Source organism: Dermacentor silvarum, chromosome 3, assembly GCF_013339745.2.
Source record: "Dermacentor silvarum isolate Dsil-2018 chromosome 3, BIME_Dsil_1.4, whole genome shotgun sequence".
In the NCBI taxonomy this organism is placed as follows: domain Eukaryota; kingdom Metazoa; phylum Arthropoda; class Arachnida; order Ixodida; family Ixodidae; genus Dermacentor; species Dermacentor silvarum.
The window spans coordinates 107,258,443-107,278,632 of NC_051156.1; the positions used below are offsets into that span (position 1 = coordinate 107,258,443).

A 20,190-nucleotide genomic window follows, 5' to 3' on the forward strand; every position below is an offset into this window, starting at 1 on the left:
TATCCTCACATCGGCGGTACTATTTTTTAAAATTCATATTACCCACAGCGCCTAAGTGACATTACAGTAAGGGGGGGGAGTGTACATACATATAATAACGAAAATCGAAGCAGGATACAATAAATGTTTGATCATGGCATACAGGTAAGAGGGCAGTATTAGTTTTCAATGCAAAGCAAGTGAGCATGCACATTCAAAGCGCCAGCGCCGCAGCGAAGCTAGCATTATCAGTAATATGCACAACGGCTGATGGTAGAAGATTCCAGTCGCAGATTGTTTGGGGGAAAAATTAATTTCTGAGCAGTTCAGTATGGCATTTATATTCGCGCACCTTGTGCGCATGGTCCAAGTGGCTGGATACATAATGAAGTTGTAGAATGTACCTATTGCAGTCCATGCCAAGTTCTGGAATTTACCAAAGGCTGCGAAGCTTTTGCATTCAATCCGTTGCCGTGGTTGATAGGGTGGCCTGCAGTGGAATGGCGCTATTAGCAGACCTCTCTCCTACACAGTCTGACGAATGCAGCATCAAAACCTGCTGAATGCTATAAAGAAGAGAAAACTTTGCTTTAAAATCGTATCAAAATGAGGTGATGGGCAAGAACCTGTTGTTCACGGCTGCCATGTTTGTTGTAAATTTGCGACAATGCACACGCGTGTCAAGATAAAAAAATTTGTCGCAGTTTCACCCGAAAGGCGAAGCACCAATTGCGATAGCAAATTAGTAGAGAGCTATACGGAGTAAGGATAGTAGCTTTATCAGCTGTATAAACTTGGACATGCAGCAGCACCAGCAACGCGCAGAACTGTTGTTGACGTCGTCGGCGTTTTGCCCGCGTTCGCACCGAAGGCGCGCGGCGTTTTTATGTAAATACGTATTTGGTGCCGCAGCTAAACGTTGCCTCTCCTCCCTCCCTCCCGTCCCCCCACAGCCTTCCGCGCGACGGAAAAAGTTGTGTTTGCTCTCTATATATATGGAAAGGAGGAAAGAGACGCTTAATTCTGCAGCACTTCAGGGAGCACGGTGCAGAACGCGCGTTTGCTCTCCGACGTGCGTTCGCTCCCCGTGAAAGCGCGCGTCCCTTGCGCCCTTTCACTCACACATACAGCGTCCGGAGCGTGGCGACGATTTCATCGCCGTTGACGTCATACGGAACCTCACGGCGACGGCGACGCCAGCGGCAGAAATCTGCTTTGGAGTGTTCATATAATTAATAATAATATAATAATATAATAATACAATAATATATAATATTATAATAATAATATAAAATTTAGCAAGATTTGGTATGCGCATTGAATTGGTTCTTAGTGTTGGTTAGCACTTGAAAGTGGTGTTTTGTTTTGGATAGGACGACAACAAAAACATCATATCGGGTGCTGGCGCAACGCACGCTCAGAATACATGTGTCGATAAGAGAAATGTGTCGATAAGGTGTGTGATACGCTTCGCCAACACCGCACTCACCAGTTATAACCTCCAAAATCAGGCAGCTTGCGCTGTGAGATTTTGGAGGCCATGACCAGCTGAATTTGCTGCTACTAGCAAAGACATTGCTCCACTTTGGTAGCCACTTTATGTCATACAGAGCGCGATTTAGATTGATTGCATGTACCTAATCCAACCATTTGACGATCTGCACCCTTGGCAGTTTCCATTTATTGCCTCTATATCTCTTTTTGGTGGCAATGAAATTTTGTTACCTTGAAATCGCGAACAAACACTTCGTTATACAGTAGACTTCTGTTAATCCGACTTCGGTGAATTCGGTCCCATCTGAAGGTCGCAGCCAGTGTCCATGCATTTCTATGGGCCCAAACTTTATTTTGGTCCTATAATTGACCTTTGCTGGATAATTTGAACAGGGCCAGTCAGCTCGTAGGTACCTGATCTTTATGGTTACCACAATAGCGACGCCTTTAGTAGCAGTGTCTGTCTCGGCGAAGCTTAGGGAACAGTGAATGCGTTGAACACTCGTCATCTCCTGTTGAAAATTGCTATTTTCAGCCTGCCCTAGGAAGATTTTCAAGCCATAGCCTAGCTCACAATGTCTGTACTTGAGTCTAACGCAAGCTTTTCTTTATTTGTACTTTTTTTTCTCAGGAAAATTGGGTGTAAAATTGCCTACGCGGTGCAATTGGACACGATACCAAAACTACCTTATCGGGGGTTTGTATGCTTTACCGCATAACACTGAAGTATTGCGGCGAAGCTGACTTTAGGAAACTGGCCGCCATTCAACACATATTGGACCCTTGCCCCTTTTACTTGCTAAAAAATTGGGCGTGCATTATTTCCTACTTTGTTTAGGAGCTTTAAATGTGACATTTGTTTGTTTTGTTGATTTTCTCAAAATACTAATTTTGCACATCCAGCAAGACATTTACTGTGATATATCAGTAGCTATCATAGTTATATTATTAATTTTTTTTGCAGCATGAAGCTAGATGCTTGGAGCACCCAACATAGGAAGCAGTTTTTCAAGTTTCTTTGTTTAAAGTTTTTTTTTTTTCAATTTGTCTTTTGGGTGACTAATGCATGGCCATGTTCAAAACAATGGTGTTCAGTGTACTTTTATAAAGTAAGAAATATTGATGCAATCATAAAAGTGCTTCCTATATTGTGTAGCTTGTGCTTTCTGCTGTTGGTCCATATGTCATTTGTCTATTTTTATGCAGCCGTTATTTGTCTATTGTAGTAAGAACAAAAGACATTGTTTTCGTAATTATGCTAACGAAATAATTAGCCTACAGAAAAAATAACTGCATTTTTAGAATCAGGAGAAGAAACTAAACAAGCATGCTAACTTTTATCAAGTTTGGTTCATAAATAAGTAATCATAATTTTAATCACCACGTCCCTCCTTAATGTATTTTATACATTAGTTTTCTACTTTGAGCGCATTGAAAACGGGTGCACTTTTGATTCGGGGAACATTTAGAACCGGGAAAATACTGCCAAATGAATCAGCAGTGTGTTTTGGCATTTTTTTTCAGCATCTTGTTTAATTCTACTCGCCGGATAATTACATAAATTTCGGCGGTCTCACCAGGGTCGAATTAACGGAAGTCGACTGTATTGAGGTTCAAAATGCATGGCGTTCTGTGGGCAAGTTATAAAAAAATAAATACTTTGATATATCGAGAATTTCGTTATATTAACGCTTTTTATTTCGAGGTTTAACTGTATTAAATGAATGTCAAGTGAACGAAATTGAATATATTGAATTTGAAATGTGAACAACACTTGTTGTTGTGGCTAAATGTAGCTCGTGATGCTGTGGTGCAATGGATCTTCAAGGGAAACTGAAGAGTGTTTAGAATTAAGGTTTACAGTGGTTTGGGAGGCTGCAACTGTATAATTCAACTTGTGAAGTTATTTTCTCGATTATGTGCGTAGCAGCGCTGCAATCGCTGTTTAAATTTTTGTCGAAGCTACGCCCTCCTCGCATGTTGAGCGTATCTGCGAAAGACCTGGTGCAAGGATGACGTCAACACAGAGGTCACATGAGCGCTCTATTCGAATGACGCGCCTTGCCGATACTGAAGATGACGCCACGATCGCCTTCGCTATCAAAGCCCTTTAATTGACCCACGGTGTGTCTCGTAGACGTTGCTGCTCGTTTTTGTTAAATTAAGGCGACTTGCAGTCACTTGTGGCCAGTAAACTATGATTGTCATATTCAGGGGTTGAAAACCTGTAATAATTCGCTGAAAGCTAATTGTTTTTTTTTAAGTGCTTCCACTCCCCTTAAAGGGCTGTGCATAGTGTAGTTGACAAGCTCTGTCCTCTGGTGCAGGACAACCAGCTGAAGGTGGAGTCTGTGTCCCTGCCCTGCCACGAGCGGTCTGTACGCAACTGTCCGTGGTCTGCCAGCCTCTGGGCCTCCTACCTGAAGGCACTTGAGCGCTCACACGCTGAGCACAACAAAGTCAAAGGTGGGGCTTCCACCACTGTGCCTTTCATGTGTCTGCCAAGCTTTTTGTGCACCTGGTGAAGTTAAAGGGGTCCTGAACCACCCATCGGGCTTGGTGAAAAAACACAGTCCTCAGATAGCATTCACTGCTGTGAACATATCAGCCAAAATTTGCAGTGGTGTGAGGTGCATGGAGCTCACAGAGAAGCGCGAAGTCACCTTTTTCTCAAACCCTCCCTTTTCAACAGAAGCCTTCTCCTCACTCTTTTTCGGGCTGCTTTATTTCATAATATAGCACATTCCCATATGCGGCTGCTGTTGGCCAATAGCTGACATCAATCAAGAAGGGTGTTTGGATTAATGCGCTTCTTTTTACTGTTACTGTGTATATTTATTGACGGCGTTTAGTAAATAGGCTGAAGTAAGCAAAAATCTGCTTTTGAATTTCGATAAGAATTACGTACTTTTGGAAGAAGCCAACTATCGTCTGCTCACGCTCGGCCGTAGCTGTCGGGTCTCGCTAGTTTCAACCAGTTTTGAACACTCAGCTAGCCTCGAACCATGCAAAACTGAAGCTCTGACCACACGCACGCTTGCCAGCGTGCACTCACTCCTAAACTGCTTCTAGGTTTGACCCCTTAGCAAACCTTGCTTTGTATAGAACTTCAATATGCGCAAGTTGGATGTGTCTACTATCCATCGGTCAAGCTCATGCTGGACAAAACCAGTCCACACCACGTAGCACCGCCAGACTGGAGCATAAGCACAAGCGCGCACTGAAGCCCTCTTGTGCACGGTTACGATTGACGTGTGACACCCCGTGCAAAAAGGATTATCGGAAGACCATGCCTAATCGAAACGGAGGATGGATCCCTAATTTGCTATGGTGTCTTGAGTGGTCCTCGATCTGGCAGGCGCCCCGCAGTGATTACGGGCCCCTTTGTGTGCGTGCACCCCAGGAGGTGAGGAAGGCCGCCTTCCACGAACTGTGCAACTGAGGAGCCTCGTGTCGCCGCTAGCGGAGGCAAGCACGTGCAACGTCGCCTAGGAGAGAGGGAGCAGCTGCCATGTCAGGTGACGTTGACGTGAGCGAAATCCCGCCTATGATTTTAGCGGGCCTATTTAAGCAGCCCCGCCATGTATTTTCTCCTTATTATCTTCTTTTTTTTATCCTTCACCAACCACGAAATAAACAGTGCAAGTTTCGCACTAAAAATCGTCTCGCCCTGACTGGTCGCTATGGTCTACCTGGACGCCAGCAGCCTGCCGACAACGCCACGCTACCTAGAAGTAACGCCGGTCGAGGTTGTAGTAACCGGAGTCACAACAGCACAAAGCAAACGCTGCGCATACGCAATACAGTTGCACGTATCAGTAGCAGTTCACAGTAGCAGTTCACAGTCTGCTGTGTAGCTTAAATACTGCGGCTACTGCGGGGTGCTGCGACAAGTTCGCTGGCTGAGCACACTGCGGCTCACAGAGGACAACCGCGTTTGGGGTGTTATAGGCTCCAAAATCGGAAATAGTGGTGCTACGAGAACATCCAAAATCAAATTTGAACTGAGCACCAAGGTGACGTTCAGTAGGCGGACCGTTGTGGGCACGCCCCGGTCCACCATAGCCTTTGCAGCGCAAGGCATTGAAGAAGGAGTGGAAGCACCGCGAACAGGACCTTTGATTGCCAATAACTCCGCTTTTGCTCAATGCATTGAAGTACTTTTGACGGCAAAGTATTTCTGAAATAGTCTGATTTACTATCATAGCTCATTTGAATCGATAAAGTTTTGAAGCGCTATCAATAATTCATTACGAAGCAAAGTCTGCCAAGGTGTCCAACCAGGAGCGGTCAGGAGTGAGCAAGTGCTGACTTGCATGCGTGTAGTTTGACCTTAAGTTTCGCATGGTTCGAGGCTAGTTGAGTGTTCGAAACTAGTAAAAAATTGCGAGACCCAATGGCTAGAGCACCAATAAGCGGGGGGGGGGGGGGGGGGCAAAGTGTAATTCCTGCGTGGGCGGCCGTAGCCGAAGCGTGAGCAGACGATAATTGGCTTCTTCTGGCAGTACGTAATTATTATTGAAATTTGAAACAGAATTTTGCTTATTTCAGCCTGTTTAGTAAACTGCGTCAATAAATATACAGTATAGACCGCTTATAACGTAAGTCGCCGGAATCGCGAATATCCGCACTATAAGCGGTACCGCACTATGACCAAAACAACTACTTTATTGCGATAATGGACACTCCAGGCGCATTTCTGCCATCGCTGTCACCGTGCTCTAGGCTCCGTATTCGCTTACTAAATAAATTAACAAGCACGGTGTCACGCGCGCACAAGCAAACATGAACACATCTCGCTCGTTGACCGCGGAAACGAACTGTCAAAACGCTCGAGTGACGAAGGGCGGCGAGCGAATTGACCTTCGTGCTATCATGTCTCTCGCTTCAACGCGACCTATAAGCGGCGAAAACACTGCGCGCGGCGGACTTTCCACTTCGCAGATTGCTTTCAAGATAGGGCCAAGGCGATCGTATTGCCTAAATGGATCGTCGCAGATTACGTCCTGCTTTGGTCAACTGAAACCGTTCCGCATTGCATTGCTGGCGAAAATCCTCTCCTTCTGTTTGCGCCAGTCCCGAACGCAAGTTTCCGATTCTCTAAACGCCTGTGATGCAGTCCCGATTTCCGTCCGTCTCCGCACACATGATCACTTTCCTTTTAAATGCGGCATCATGATGAACTCTGCATTCTTCATGCTGATAGAGCAGACGCAGAGAACGTGAAGACTATTGCCTAAGCACGTGTACTGCAGCACATGGAGGAAGCTACGGTAGCTAGGGCTCGAGAGTAGCTAGGCTTGACACGTGGCGCGAGGTGGCCATTTTGAAATGCTGACGGCTATATGGTAACGCAGATTTAGGGTCGTACTCGATTGTAACGCGCACGCAATTTTATTACGGTAGCAATTATATGGACACTTCAAGCGAATTTCTGTCGTCGGCGTCACTGCCGTTGCCGTGAGGTTCCGTATAAAGACCAAGGGCGACACAATCGTCGCCGCGTGCCGTATGTGCGAGTGAAAGCGTGCGGGGAACGCGCGCCTTCACGGAGATCGAATGCACAGCGGAGAGCAAACGCGACTTCCGTCCCGCGAAATCCGCGGGGGTATGAGAGGGAGGGAGGGGGGGGGGGGTGACGCTGTGCTGCGGCACCAAATGCGTATCTTGCAATCGGGCGCAAGAGTAACTGGCGACGCAGTCTCCCACGCCAAAATAGCAAAGCGGGAAGGCAGCGTGGGAGGGAGGGAGGGAGGGAAGGGGGGGGGGGGGGGCTTCTACTCTGCCAACAAATGCGTTCTTGTACTTTGCGCCTGTGCCGGCTGTCGGTGTTGTCATGCGCACCGTGTCTTGAATGCGATCTCCACACGCTCTGACCTTTGTATGTGCTGTGCTTGCGCCGCTCAGTTTCCATTGAAGTGATAGAGTGCACGAACCTTCGCTCGCTGCAGCGGCCACACGCTTCCCCACGCCCGCGTTTTGTCAGTGGTTGTCTGTGGTCATATAGTCTATTCATGTTTGCTTGTGCGCGCTGACACCACGCTTGTTAATTCAGTCAGTAAGTGAATGTGTCAAGTTTATGCAGCCGATAAAACTACTGTCCCTACTCCTTATAACTCTCTACTAATTTGCTATCGCAATTGATGCCTTTCGGGTGAAACTGCGACATTTTTTTTACCTGTTTCATCAGCAAAAAAGAGTGTGTTAATTTCAAGTAAATACGGTATTTGTGGCTTGAGGGGAGCGTTTGCCGTCTAGGTTGACTGCCGAACTTGCAGGCAGCCCCGGTTATCGGTATTTCATGTCCCGCAATTGCACTATAAGCGATACGCGTATACATAAAGTGCTATAGGAAAATTAACGGGAGTCTGAAAAGATCGTATTATATCTGGTCCCGCACTATAAGCAGTTACGTTATAAGTGGTCTATACTGTACACAGTAACAGTATAGGAAGAAGCGCAGTGATCCAAACATCCTTCTTGATTGATGGCAGCTATTGGCCAAGAGCAGCCACGTATGGGAATCTTCTATATTATGAAATAAAGCAGCCAGAAAAGAGTGCATTTGAGAGAAAGTGACTTCGCGCTCTGCTTGCAAGGTCCACCCGCTGGCACAACTGCAGAATTTGGCCGAGATGCTCACAGCAGCATATGCTATTCGTGGACTGTGCTTTTTCCCCAAGCCTGAGTGGTGGCTCGGGCCCCTTTGAGAAAAACAAGATAACAATGGGAAGGGAGATTGAAAATTGTGAAAGCAGTATGTGCAAAGGCAAAGAAAGCTTTGACTTAGAACTTTGTTATAAATTTGAGAAATGTGCCTCACAACAGCGTGTAGCACTTTCGTATGTCTCTTGATTTACTTGTTCTTGACTTTCCGTACTTTTTGCCCACAGAAACCATGGAGCAAGCGTTACAAGCTGGATTTAGCCAAGGGCAGGACTACCAGCGGCTGTGGCTTGCTTTTCTTGATTACCTGCGGCGTCGTGTTGATGCACACTCGGCACAAGGTGGTACGTACTACCGCTACTGTCTGTTTCAAATGTTGGGAGCCCTGTGCAGCGTCATTGTTGCTTGCCTGCGGTCATGCAAATTGCCACTCGGCCTGTGGATCGTGCAGAATAATTTGCATTGGCAGAAAAGGTCACTGAGGTGAAACGATTGATGCCATTGGGTGTGCTGGTAAATATTGGCGACCTCATACTGATGCATCTGCAAAAAGCTCACTAATTTTGTGATTGTTGAAAAAGACAAGCAGGTTAATTGTAGGCGTTTCGTGGTGTGTGCAACTCCAGTGTCTGTCAAGTGTGAGTTGCTACAAAGGCAAGTGCCTAACATAGTGCCATATGAACAGGAGGACCACGGAGAGCTTTGAGGTGTTAATTCTGGGATGTGCAGCAAAGGAAAGCACATGAATGAGAGCAAGTAGCGCACACGTGGCTCGTTATTCGTAGCTGTCAAGATTTTTTGTTGCATTGGGCCACGTAACTCAAACAGATGGCACCTTTTGCTGTACCTTTTTCTTGTTACGCTGTAGCACTGTTACAGGCATCTAATAGTGCAGTTGCACACTCTTGCTTGATCAGCAGCGGGTGAACAAAGTAAGCCTCATCATGGAGACAGCGTTTCAACAAGGAGACTCGTTTTGTTAGAGCCTTGACGAAGAAAAATCCGTTTATTGAAACATTGGCTCCAGGTTGAAGTCTTCCTTGTTGAGGTCTTTCTTGAACTGTTGATCAATTCAATCAGTAGTCACCTGTCACCAAACACTCTTGTTTGGGTGCAGATTTGCTCTCGTGCGAGCTTATGCATGTATGCGTCAGTCTGAATGTTTGTGGCCTGGTTCTTCCGCACTTGTTGCTCACTGGAGCCTTCTGCCTAGTATTTTCTTGGTTAATAGCTGTGATTGCTTTTGGGGGCTCTCGTTAGCATAGTTGATAACAAAAATGCTGTCACACAAAATGCTATGCACATACAGGATAAATGCTTTGGACAACATGCTACTAATGGTGCTACATGCACCACACCTTTTGCATTTTCATGTGCAGTTTATATTGAACCCTTTAGCCCTTGTGTTTTCATTTGTTTCTGTGAAACTTGCCCTCCGCCTTGGTCTTAGAGTGCCAGTATGTTTTAAAATACAATGTAATAAGGAATTATTAAATAACATTTAATAACGGTAGAAGATATATACAGATCGCAGCCTGTATATTGACACGTATACATGTTTATCTTTCACCGGTGGCCGCCTTCCACCGGCTAACAAATGTTAAACGTTATCGCTCGGCGCAGGACGCGCCTGTATCGGAAGTTTCTAGAACGTTATCGATGCTTCTTTCCATTGCCTGTTTTCACCGACGCTTCTGTTATCTGATTGCATGACTGACGCGAATTGTCTAGAACTTTCTGGAAGACACGCGGGCATCAGGGATTAATCTAGAACCTTCGATGACTCAGGTATAAAAGCCGACGCGTTTCGCCGCTGATCAGATTTTTCGACGATCGCCGACTGTGTTCGCCGCTATCGTTGTGCTTTGAGTGTACCTTGATTTTGTGGGCACAGGTTCGCCCAATAAACAACCAGTTTCGTCGTACACAGTTTTAAGACTGTTTTCTTCAGCGTCACTACTACGTGACATCTGGTGGAGGTGCTAGTGCGTTCATGCAGCGAACGCCCCCGCAAAGCCGCGATCCAAGCCCGAAACCGGAGGACAACGCCAACGTCACCAAGGACCAGCGAGCTAGCCGTAGGCAGCAAGGACTTCTACCGGAGTACGGACTTCTTCCCGAGAAGACCACAGCGATCAAGGCCAAGTCAACGACCTCAATGGCAGCCCCAGCGTCCCCCATCCTGCTGCAACAACCTCGGGAGCCCCCGACCTTCCGTGGATCATCGGCTGAAGACCCTGAAACCTGGCTGGAGACATACGAGCGGACCGCGACGTTCAACAAATGGAGCGACGACGACAAGCTACGCCATGTCTATTTTTCGTTGGATGACGCTGCTCGGACCTGGTTTGAGAACAGAGAGACCACCCTGGCTACGTGGGACCTCTTTCGTGAAAACTTCGTGAGGACCTTCACGAGTGTCGTACGAAAGGAGAGGGCAGAGGTTCTCTTAGAAACCAGAGTGCAATTGCCGAACGAGAACATCGCGATCTTCACGGAGGAGATGACTCGCCTCTTCCGCCACGCCGACCCCGACATGTCTGAAGAAAAGAAAGTTCGGTTCTTGATGCGGGGTGTCAAAGACCAACTATTCGCCGGATTGATGCGCAACCCGCCCAAGACTGTCGCCGAATTTCTTTCCGAGGCTACAACGATCGAGAAGACGCTTGAAATGCGCGTCAGGCAATACAACCGCCGTGCCCTGACCAACTACGCCGACGCTCAAGCGCTAGGCGCCGACGACCTGCGCGAAACCATCAGAGCGGTCATTCGCGAGGAGCTGCATAAGCTCTTTCCCAGGTCGCAGCCTCACGTGGCATCTATCGCCGACGTCGTCAAAGACGAAGTTCAGCGCTCACTTGGAGTTCCCGATGTGCAGCCACAATCGCCGCAACCCCAGCCGGAAGCGCTGACCTACGCCGCCGTCGCCCGTCGTCAAGGCCCCCCTCCGCGCTCGCGCCAGGGCCCCGTAACGCCGCAGTTCCGTCGTCCACTGCCGCCGCCGCCAGCACGCCCGCCCGTCGCCCAGCGCAGCTACCAGAGGAAGACGGACATTTGGCGCGCCCCCGACCACCGCCCGCTCTGCTATCACTGTGGGGAAGCCGGCCATGTCTACCGCCGATGCCCATACCGCGAGATGGGCCTACGAGGGTTCGCCGTCAACGCGCCGCGTCCACAGCTTGGCGAGAGACCACGTGACATCGCCGACTACCTCGCCGGAGCCCAGTGGCAACCACGACGACCCTCACGCTCGCCGTCACCGGGCCGCTACATCTCGCCGCATCGCCGTCAGTACACCGGTCCCACCCGGGGCCGATCTCCGAGCCCTTACCCGGGAAACTAAAGGCAGCAACCGATGGAGGTGCGGTTGCTGGACGACGCAATGCCGAAGATCCTCCGCCGCCGACGACGACGACGATTCGCGAATCATCACGACGAGATATCAGCCTGCCGCCTAGCAACAGCCTTGACAGCACTTCGCCGCAGAAAGAAGACCTGCCGACGCGACGTAGCAGCAGCAGAGCAAGCCGACGCAGCCGTGATCCGACGCCACGAATTAACCGCAACGCCAGACGCCGGTCTACCGATCTAGACGTGCTCATCGATGGCCATAACGTCACCGCTCTCGTCGACACTGGAGCCGACTATTCCGTCTTCAGTGGCCCGTTCGCCGCCAAGTTGAAGAAGGTGAAAACAGCCTGGCAAGGACCCGATATCCGGACAGCTGGAGGCCACCTAATAACGCCGACTGGAATCTGCACAGCGCGAGTCACTTTAAACAACCACACTTACCCGGGGAGCTTCGTAATCCTGCAGCACTGCTCCAGGGATGTCATCCTAGGCATGGACTTTCTAAACCAATACGGTGCAGTCATCGACTTAAGATCCAAGTCGATAACACTTTCAACGAACAACGCGCTACCACCGGATACAAGCATAAGTTACCATGCTTTGAATGTGCTTGAAGAACAAGTCACCGTTCCGCCTCGCTCCAGCGTAATGATTTCCGTCGGTACCGAAGTGCCTGCAGACATGGAGGGCATCATCGAGGGCGATCATCACCTACTGCTCGACCGTGAAATTTGCGTCGCTAGAGGCATAGCTGAGCTACGTGCAGGGAAAGCAAGGGTGATGCTCACGAACTTCAGCCCTGAATACAAGCACATTAACAAAGGCACCACGGTCGCCTACATCGACGAAATAGTACAAGCCAGCAGTGCTTTCGCCTTCACGGATTCCAGTGCACCTGCAACGACGACTATAATACCTGAGCCAACTTTCGACGTCAATCAAAACCTTCCCAGGCATAAGAAAGAACAACTAAAAGCTCTGCTCCTGCAATACAAGGACTGCTTCTCGTCGTCGTCAAAAGTTCGACAAACCCCTGTCGCCAAGCACCGCATCATCACCGACGAAAATGTCCGGCCACTCCGTCAGAGCCCGTACCGAGTTTCGGCGCGCGAACGCGAGGCCATAAGGCAACAAGTCGACGAAATGCTACGCGACGACATTATCCAGCCGTCCAAGAGTCCGTGGGCGTCCCCCGTGGTGTTAGTGAAGAAGAAGGATGGAACCCTACGTTTCTGCGTCGATTATCGTCGCCTCAACAAAATCACGAAGAAGGACGTATACCCCCTCCCACGGATTGACGACGCCTTGGATCGACTCTACAACGCAAAGTATTTTTCGTCGATGGACCTCAAAACCGGCTACTGGCAAATCGAAGTCGACGAGAGGGACCGGGAGAAGACTGCGTTTATAACACCAGACGGATTGTTCGAGTTCAAGGTCATGCCGTTTGGTCTTTGCTCGGCGCCTGCCACTTTCCAACGTGTCATGGATACAGTACTGGCGGGCTTGAAGTGGCAGACTTGCCTCGTCTATTTGGACGACGTCGTTGTGTTTGCCTCAAGCTTCGAGGAACACCTCCGGCGCCTTGAAACAGTTCTTCAAGCAATCAAGACCTCCGGACTCACGTTGAAGCCAGAAAAGTGCCGCTTCGCATATGAGGAGCTCTTGTTTTTGGGCCACGTCATCAACAACTCTGGAGTGCGCCCCGACCCTCAGAAAACTGCGGCCATCTCCAACTTTCCTCCGCCCGCTGACAAGAAGGCAGTGCGTAGATTTCTTGGACTGTGCGCCTATTACAGGCGCTTCGTCAAGAATTTTTCACGAATCGCTGAGCCACTGACGTATCTCACGAAGGCCGACGTCGAGTTCAAGTGGGAGACGCCGCAAGTCGAAGCATTTGAAGAACTGAAGCGACGCCTGCAATCGCCGCCAATACTTGCGCATTTCGACGAAAATGCCGATACCGAAGTCCACACCGACGCAAGCAGCGTAGGACTCGGCGCCGTGCTTGTGCAGAGGACTGACGGACTAGAAAGGGTTGTAAGTTACGCTAGCCGGTCGCTATCGAAGGCGGAAGCAAATTATTCCACAACAGAAAAGGAGTGCCTCGCCATCATCTGGGCTACGTCAAAGTTTCGCCCCTACCTCTATGGCAGGCCCTTTAAAGTTGTAAGCGACCACCACGCCTTGTGTTGGCTAGCTAACTTGAAGGATCCTTCAGGTCGCCTCGCACGATGGAGCCTGAGACTTCAAGCATTCGACATCACCGTCGTTTACAAATCCGGGCGAAAGCACGCTGACGCCGATTGTTTGTCTCGCGCCCCCGTCGAACCGCCGCCACAAGACGACCAGGATGACGACACTTTCTTGGGACCCATCAGTGCCGACGAATTCGCCGAACAACAGCGAGCCGACCCGGAACTAAGGAGCCTTGTAGACTACCTGGAAGGCAAGACCGTCATTGTGCCGAAGGCGTTCAGGCGAGGATTGGCGTCGTTCTTCTTGCAAAACGACATTCTCCTAAAGAAGAACTTCTCGCCTCTCCGAGCCAACTACCTTCTCGTGGTACCCTCAGCATTGCGTCCAGAGGTTCTGCAAGCTCTCCATGACGACCCAACGGCTGGACATCTCGGTTTTTCCCGCACTCTCGCGAGGATACAAGAAAAATACTACTGGCCTCGCCTCTCTGCTGACGTCGCCCATTACGTAAGGACATGCCGAGACTGTCAGCGACGCAAAACACCGCCGACAAGACCAGCCGGGCTTCTACAGCCGATCGAGCCACCTCGCCGACCGTTCCAGCAGATCGGGATGGACTTACTGGGGCCTTTTCCGACGTCGACGTCCGGGAATAAATGGATCATCGTAGCTACGGACTACCTCACCCGCTACGCCGAAACAAAAGCCTTGCCCAAAGGCAGTGCCGACGAGGTAGCCCGATTCTTCGTTGAGAACATCCTCCTGCGTCACGGTGCCCCGGAAGTCCTCATCACCGACAGAGGTACGGCCTTCACGGCTGAACTAACTCAAGCCATCCTGCGATACAGCCAGACAAGCCATCGCCGCACCACCGCCTACCACCCGCAGACGAATGGCCTCACCGAGCGCCTAAATAAGACCATCGCCGACATGCTGGCTATGTACGTCGACGTCGAACACAAGACGTGGGATGCCATCCTTCCGTACGTGACCTTCGCATACAACACGGCCGTGCAAGAAACGACGCACATGGCGCCGTTCAACCTGGTCTACGGAAGGAACCCGGCAACGACGCTTGACGCTATGCTACCGGACGTCGCTGACGAAGAAAATCTCGACGTTGCCACCTATTTGCAGCGTGCCGAAGAAGGTCGACAGCTCGCCCGCCTGCGCATCAAGAACCAGCAGAGAACCGACAGCCGACTCTACAATCTTCGACGACGCTACGTCGAGTACCAGCCCGGAGACCGTGTTTGGGTCTGGACTCCGATACGCCGACGAGGACTTAGCGAGAAACTCTTACGTCGCTATTTCGGACCATATAAGATCATCCGACGTATTGGCGCACTGGACTATGAGGTCGTGCCAGACGGCATTTCGCAATCACAGCGGCGCCGCGCACGACCCGAAGTCATCCATGTGGTGCGTCTTAAGCCTTTCTACGCCCGCTGACGAACTTAGGTACTTTGTTACTTTATTTTTTTTTCTTTCTTTATTACGCGTGGTTTTGTTTACGCTTTCATATTTGTTTGTAGCATCGGGACGATGCTTTTTAAGGGGAGGGTATTGACACGTATACATGTTTATCTTTCACCGGTGGCCGCCTTCCACCGGCTAACAAATGTTAAACGTTATCGCTCGGCGCAGGACGCGCCTGTATCGGAAGTTTCTAGAACGTTATCGATGCTTCTTTCCATTGCCTGTTTTCACCGACGCTTCTGTTATCTGATTGCATGACTGACGCGAATTGTCTAGAACTTTCTGGAAGACACGCGGGCATCAGGGATTAATCTAGAACCTTCGATGACTCAGGTATAAAAGCCGACGCGTTTCGCCGCTGATCAGATTTTCGACGATCGCCGACTGTGTTCGCCGCTATCGTTGTGCTTTGAGTGTACCTTGATTTTGTGGGCACAGGTTCGCCCAATAAACAACCAGTTTCGTCGTACACAGTTTTAAGACTGTTTTCTTCAGCGTCACTACTACGTGACAATATGCAAGCTGCAAAAAACATTGTAAACTGCTTAAGGTAATTGAATACCTTAAGCACATTTGTCTCCCAATCAGGAAGAGAAACATTATGGAGACACATTTACTAAAGCAGAAAATTATACAGTTGAATCTTGATACAGAAAACACAGTCTCTACAAAATCCACAGTGGTAAAAGGCGTTTTTTTTTTTCTTTATTACAATCTTAGTTCTGTCAATATTTGTGCATATTGTTCCGCAATTTAACAAAATAATTCTGTTCCGTAGTTTTGATTTAATGAAGTTGATGCAAACCACATGCACATAATCAGGGCTTTTGTTGGAAGCAAAGTAAAAAAAAAAAACATTAATCATTGCCGGTAAGGAGTGAACTGTCAAACATGTCAGTTGTTGAGGAAAGGATAGAATAGAGAAGCATATACAGGCACACTAAAACAGCGTACACTTCTTTGCCATCTGTCATGCTGTCATGCTGAATCATGCTGAATGTCATGCTGCAAAATGTATGTCAGTGTGGTTGAAACTTGTGAATTTTTGTTTGCAAGCCAGGTGTTCCAACCGCTTCACTGCAGCAGTTCTGTTTTAGGGTAACAATGTAGTAGGAACCTGGTAAGCAACTCGATGCACGTCCAGTAAGGCAATCAGATGTTACACTCAGTATGTGTTTCATGGAGAATAAGCTTAGCGTTACAAGCATTGGAACAAGTTCAGGTTTTATTAATTGTGTTTATCACAGAGGATAGAATTAGGCTTATTAAATTCGGAGGTCCCAGAATTAAGAAAATATCCCGGGGGACCTTTGTAAACGAAACTTATGTATATAATGTGTAAATTATGGAGTGGTGGTAAATTTCAGCAAGCATTTAGTGTTGATGAATAGTTGGGAAAAATGCGAGGATACAGAGTGAAAGGTAGACACCACAAAATACTTTTAAAAACACGGACACAAAAAACTATAGGACACATTAATTAATGTAGGCCTAAAATTTATGAACAGCAAGCTTTTAACAGAGTAAACAGGATAAAATCCATTGTACAAAAAAGCAATATGACACAAGTTGTTGTTATCAATTACAGTCCATTTTCGTTCATTTGACCCTGAAGGGATCGACGAAATCGATAGAATTATCTGGCAGGTCGAATTAAACAAGATGCAGAAAAAACCCAGAACACACCACTCATTCATTCGGCAATATCTGCCCGATTCTAACAGGCACCCGAATAAAACGTGTGCCCACTTTCTATGTTCCCAAAGTAGGAAAACAAAAAATTGGAGGTCGCACTGCAGTATACAAGTGTGACCTCAATTGTTGTGGGAAACAATACAGTAGACTTCTGCTAATGTGACTCCGGTTTATTTGATTTTTCGTTTAATTCAATCCCAGCCGAAGTTCCCTCTTTCGATCCTAAAATTGGCCTTCAAATTTGACCAGTCAGCATAAATAGCGACCTCTTTAGTGGCAGTGTCTGTCCTGGCGGAGCTTAGGGGACGGTGAATGCGTTCCGCATGTCATCTCTCGGCGAAAATGCCTATTTTTGGACCGCCCTAGGAAGATCTTCAACCAATAATCGTAGCTCACAATGTCTGATTAGTAATTACGTTATTTACCCGATTAACACGCACCTTTCTTTTCCTAAAGAAAGTCTGGCCGAAAATTGCCTGCGCGGTGCAGTCGGGCACAAAACCAAAGCTGCCTTCGCAGTGGTGATGTGCTTTGCCGCATAATACCAATTTATTGCAGTGGAGCTGACTGTTAAAAAACCGTGTGGCGAAGCTGAGTTTTAAAAAACGGGCCGCATTTGTGAAAAAATCTTTCTTGCTCAAAAATTGGGTGCGTGTTTGATTTTTATTTTATTTAGGAGCTTTAATGTCATTCCTACGTTAGTTTTCTACTTTAGGACACATCGATAGTTGGCGCAAACACACACGTGTATGATTTGGGGGCATGTTAGCATAGCAATATTGCCAAATGAATCAGCTGCGTGTTTTGGCGTTTTTCTGCATCTTCTTTAACAATACCCGGTGGATAATTCAATTAATTTTGTCGGTCTCGTTAGGGTTGAGTTAACAGTACATACTATGTATAACTGGGAAAACGCAGATGCAGCGAGACACACCACTTTGTGCATGCTTCGCAGAAGACTAGAGTCTGGCATTGCAAGCCATGGAATGTTGTGTGTGACAGTGAAAAAAAAAACGGACTACAGCTAACATCTTTGTGCTGAGCCAGCTGTTGAAATTTTTTCCACTTCAGATGAACTGTTGACTCCTTACGTGGAGGACCTGCGAGCATCTTTCCAAAAGGCCGTTGAGCACCTTTTGCAATGTGAGTACGGCTGCCAAGTTAGATAACATTTCTCCTGCACCTTTTTTTTTTTTTCCCACACTTTTCCAAGGATGTGCACTTTGTTAGCATTTTCTTTCTTTGAGCGTCGGCCTTTTGTGTATGTTTGTCTGATGGGCAGAGACCTGGCCTTAAGCCCTCCAGGCACCAATAATTCTCTCTTGAATATTAAGTTGGACACATTTCTTTAATCTTCAGTATGGCAAGTAGTGACAGAACAGGTTTGCAATGCTGAATTTTTCAGTGAGTTTTGTTGCGTCTACAAATAGGGTCTCGATGCCAAAAACTCTTAAATATACTTTAGATCCAAGAATCGTATAGACTATTTGATGTGAATCGTGTTTGGCGAACAGCAATATTCCTCAGCAGTTTACCTAGTGGAAACTGTTACTGTCAAAAACAACGAAAGCATAGAGCCCTTCTGCATGGTAACATACTAGCATTGCAGCAAACATGCACACACGCAATCTTGTAACTCTGCAGTAACGCACTGAGCGAATACAGTCGATCCCGGATATATCTAACTCGAAGGGGATTGCAAAATAGTTTGATATATACAGTGTAGACCGCTTATAACGTAAGTTGCCGGAGTCGCTGAATATCCGCACTATAAGCGGTACCGCACTATAGCCAAAGCAACAATTTTCAAGGCCCGCACAGATGCAAAACATGTGCACCGAGCCGCCACGCGTATGCGACAGTCCAGGAATGCGGCTAGAACGTTTGCATTCAATTTACAGTCGAATCTCGTTAATTCGAACCAAATCACGCGGCGGCGCCTCTGACCGGCATTGCTCCGGCACCGCCATAGAGTAAAAGTTTAGGGGAGACCTCTCAATGTCGCGCTCGAACAAACCAAAAAAAAGATAAAAAACGCGGCGGACATTTGACCCTCTCTCAAATGGCAAGGTCGCCGATTCTGCGTTGCGCCGGAACATGCGTGTACGTGCCGACGTCTCAGCCACGCTACCGTAGCCACGCGTAGAAAATGGCTAGTGAACCCTTCTTTCTCCTTTATGCTCCTCTACTTTCTAGTCACGTGTTGACCTTGCACACTGCGGCTACGGTGCAGAGGGAAGCAGCGGCGCTGTCCCAGCCCGGCCAACGAAACTACCTATGCCGACAAACGCCCGCTTCCCTGATAACGGCAGAAAACGAAACTTCGGGGAGCTGGCGCCGGGCCGGCTGTAGTGGCGGCGCCTGCACGGCGGCGGGCGCGCACAGGTGACAGTCGAAAGTGAGGGAGCTACGAGGGAGGGCGAGGGGAGCTACCGAAGCGGCAGAGTTGCCGAGGCGAAATCCGCTTTCCTGCTGCCCTCCTCCCTCACATTCCACGGTCTCCGCCTGCTCCCTTCGCCGTGCCGTGCCGGCCGCCACCCGCTCGCTCGCTGAAGTTTCATTTACTGCCGTTATCGTGAAGCGAGCGTTGGCCGTTTTGTGGCCCTGGCTTGCTATGCGCGCCGTCATATTTCACGACTCGCACTCAAGATTCTGGTTTCAGCCTCACTGGCTGTTCGTTCGCACCATGTGCCCTTCTCCTCCACTTCGTCTCTTTCTTCCTCGAGCACTCCTTGGGGCGCCCATTTGAGGGGAGCGTTTGCCGTCTCCGCTGACTTCCGTACTCCCAGGCAGCTGCACTGTAACCGGTATTTCGTTTCCCGCAACTGCACTATAAGCGATACGTGTATACATGGAGTGCTATGGGAAAATTAACGAGAGTCTGAGAAGACCGCACTATATCCGGTCCTGCACTATAAGCGGTTACGTTATAAGTCGTCTATACTGTAGATAATTCGAAATACAGTTGAACGTAAGAGATGGCACACGCGAAGTGCCAAAGCACGGAAGCGCGACCAAACTGGGCACGCGGCAGCGTGCACCCCGCTCCAGTGCAACTACGACAATAATACAGCCTTCGAGATGAGCGAGCGAGTGCCTCGCGCAAATTTCGGAAGCTGCGAAGAAGGTCACCCGTGGTCACGCGTTTTCAATGCACGCCTGCAAGACGGAGGCGTGCTACGTACAGCATAAATAGCATGGCGCGGGGTGTGGCGCACGCGCCGGTGCGATATCAGATGCCACGACGGCGTCAATCTCGTTTTTGTGCAATTGTTCGCGTGGCACCGTGTGCATGGATGGTTTCAACAATTCGGAACGACCGTCCAT

At 48.6% G+C, this 20,190-nt stretch overlaps 1 protein-coding gene across 2 annotated transcripts in view; it reads left to right on the plus strand.

The window, feature by feature from the left end:
* Nucleotides 1-20,190, plus strand: part of LOC119445668 (squamous cell carcinoma antigen recognized by T-cells 3) — a 97,693-nt gene that overhangs the window by 26,138 nt on the left and 51,365 nt on the right. For both annotated transcript variants that reach the window (XM_037709949.2, XM_037709950.2), the window contains exons 6-8: nucleotides 3,801-3,939; nucleotides 8,367-8,483; nucleotides 17,935-18,006. In XM_037709949.2, coding sequence (XP_037565877.1) covers nucleotides 3,801-3,939; nucleotides 8,367-8,483; nucleotides 17,935-18,006 — 328 coding nt within the window. The remainder of the gene's footprint in view (nucleotides 1-3,800; nucleotides 3,940-8,366; nucleotides 8,484-17,934; nucleotides 18,007-20,190) is intronic.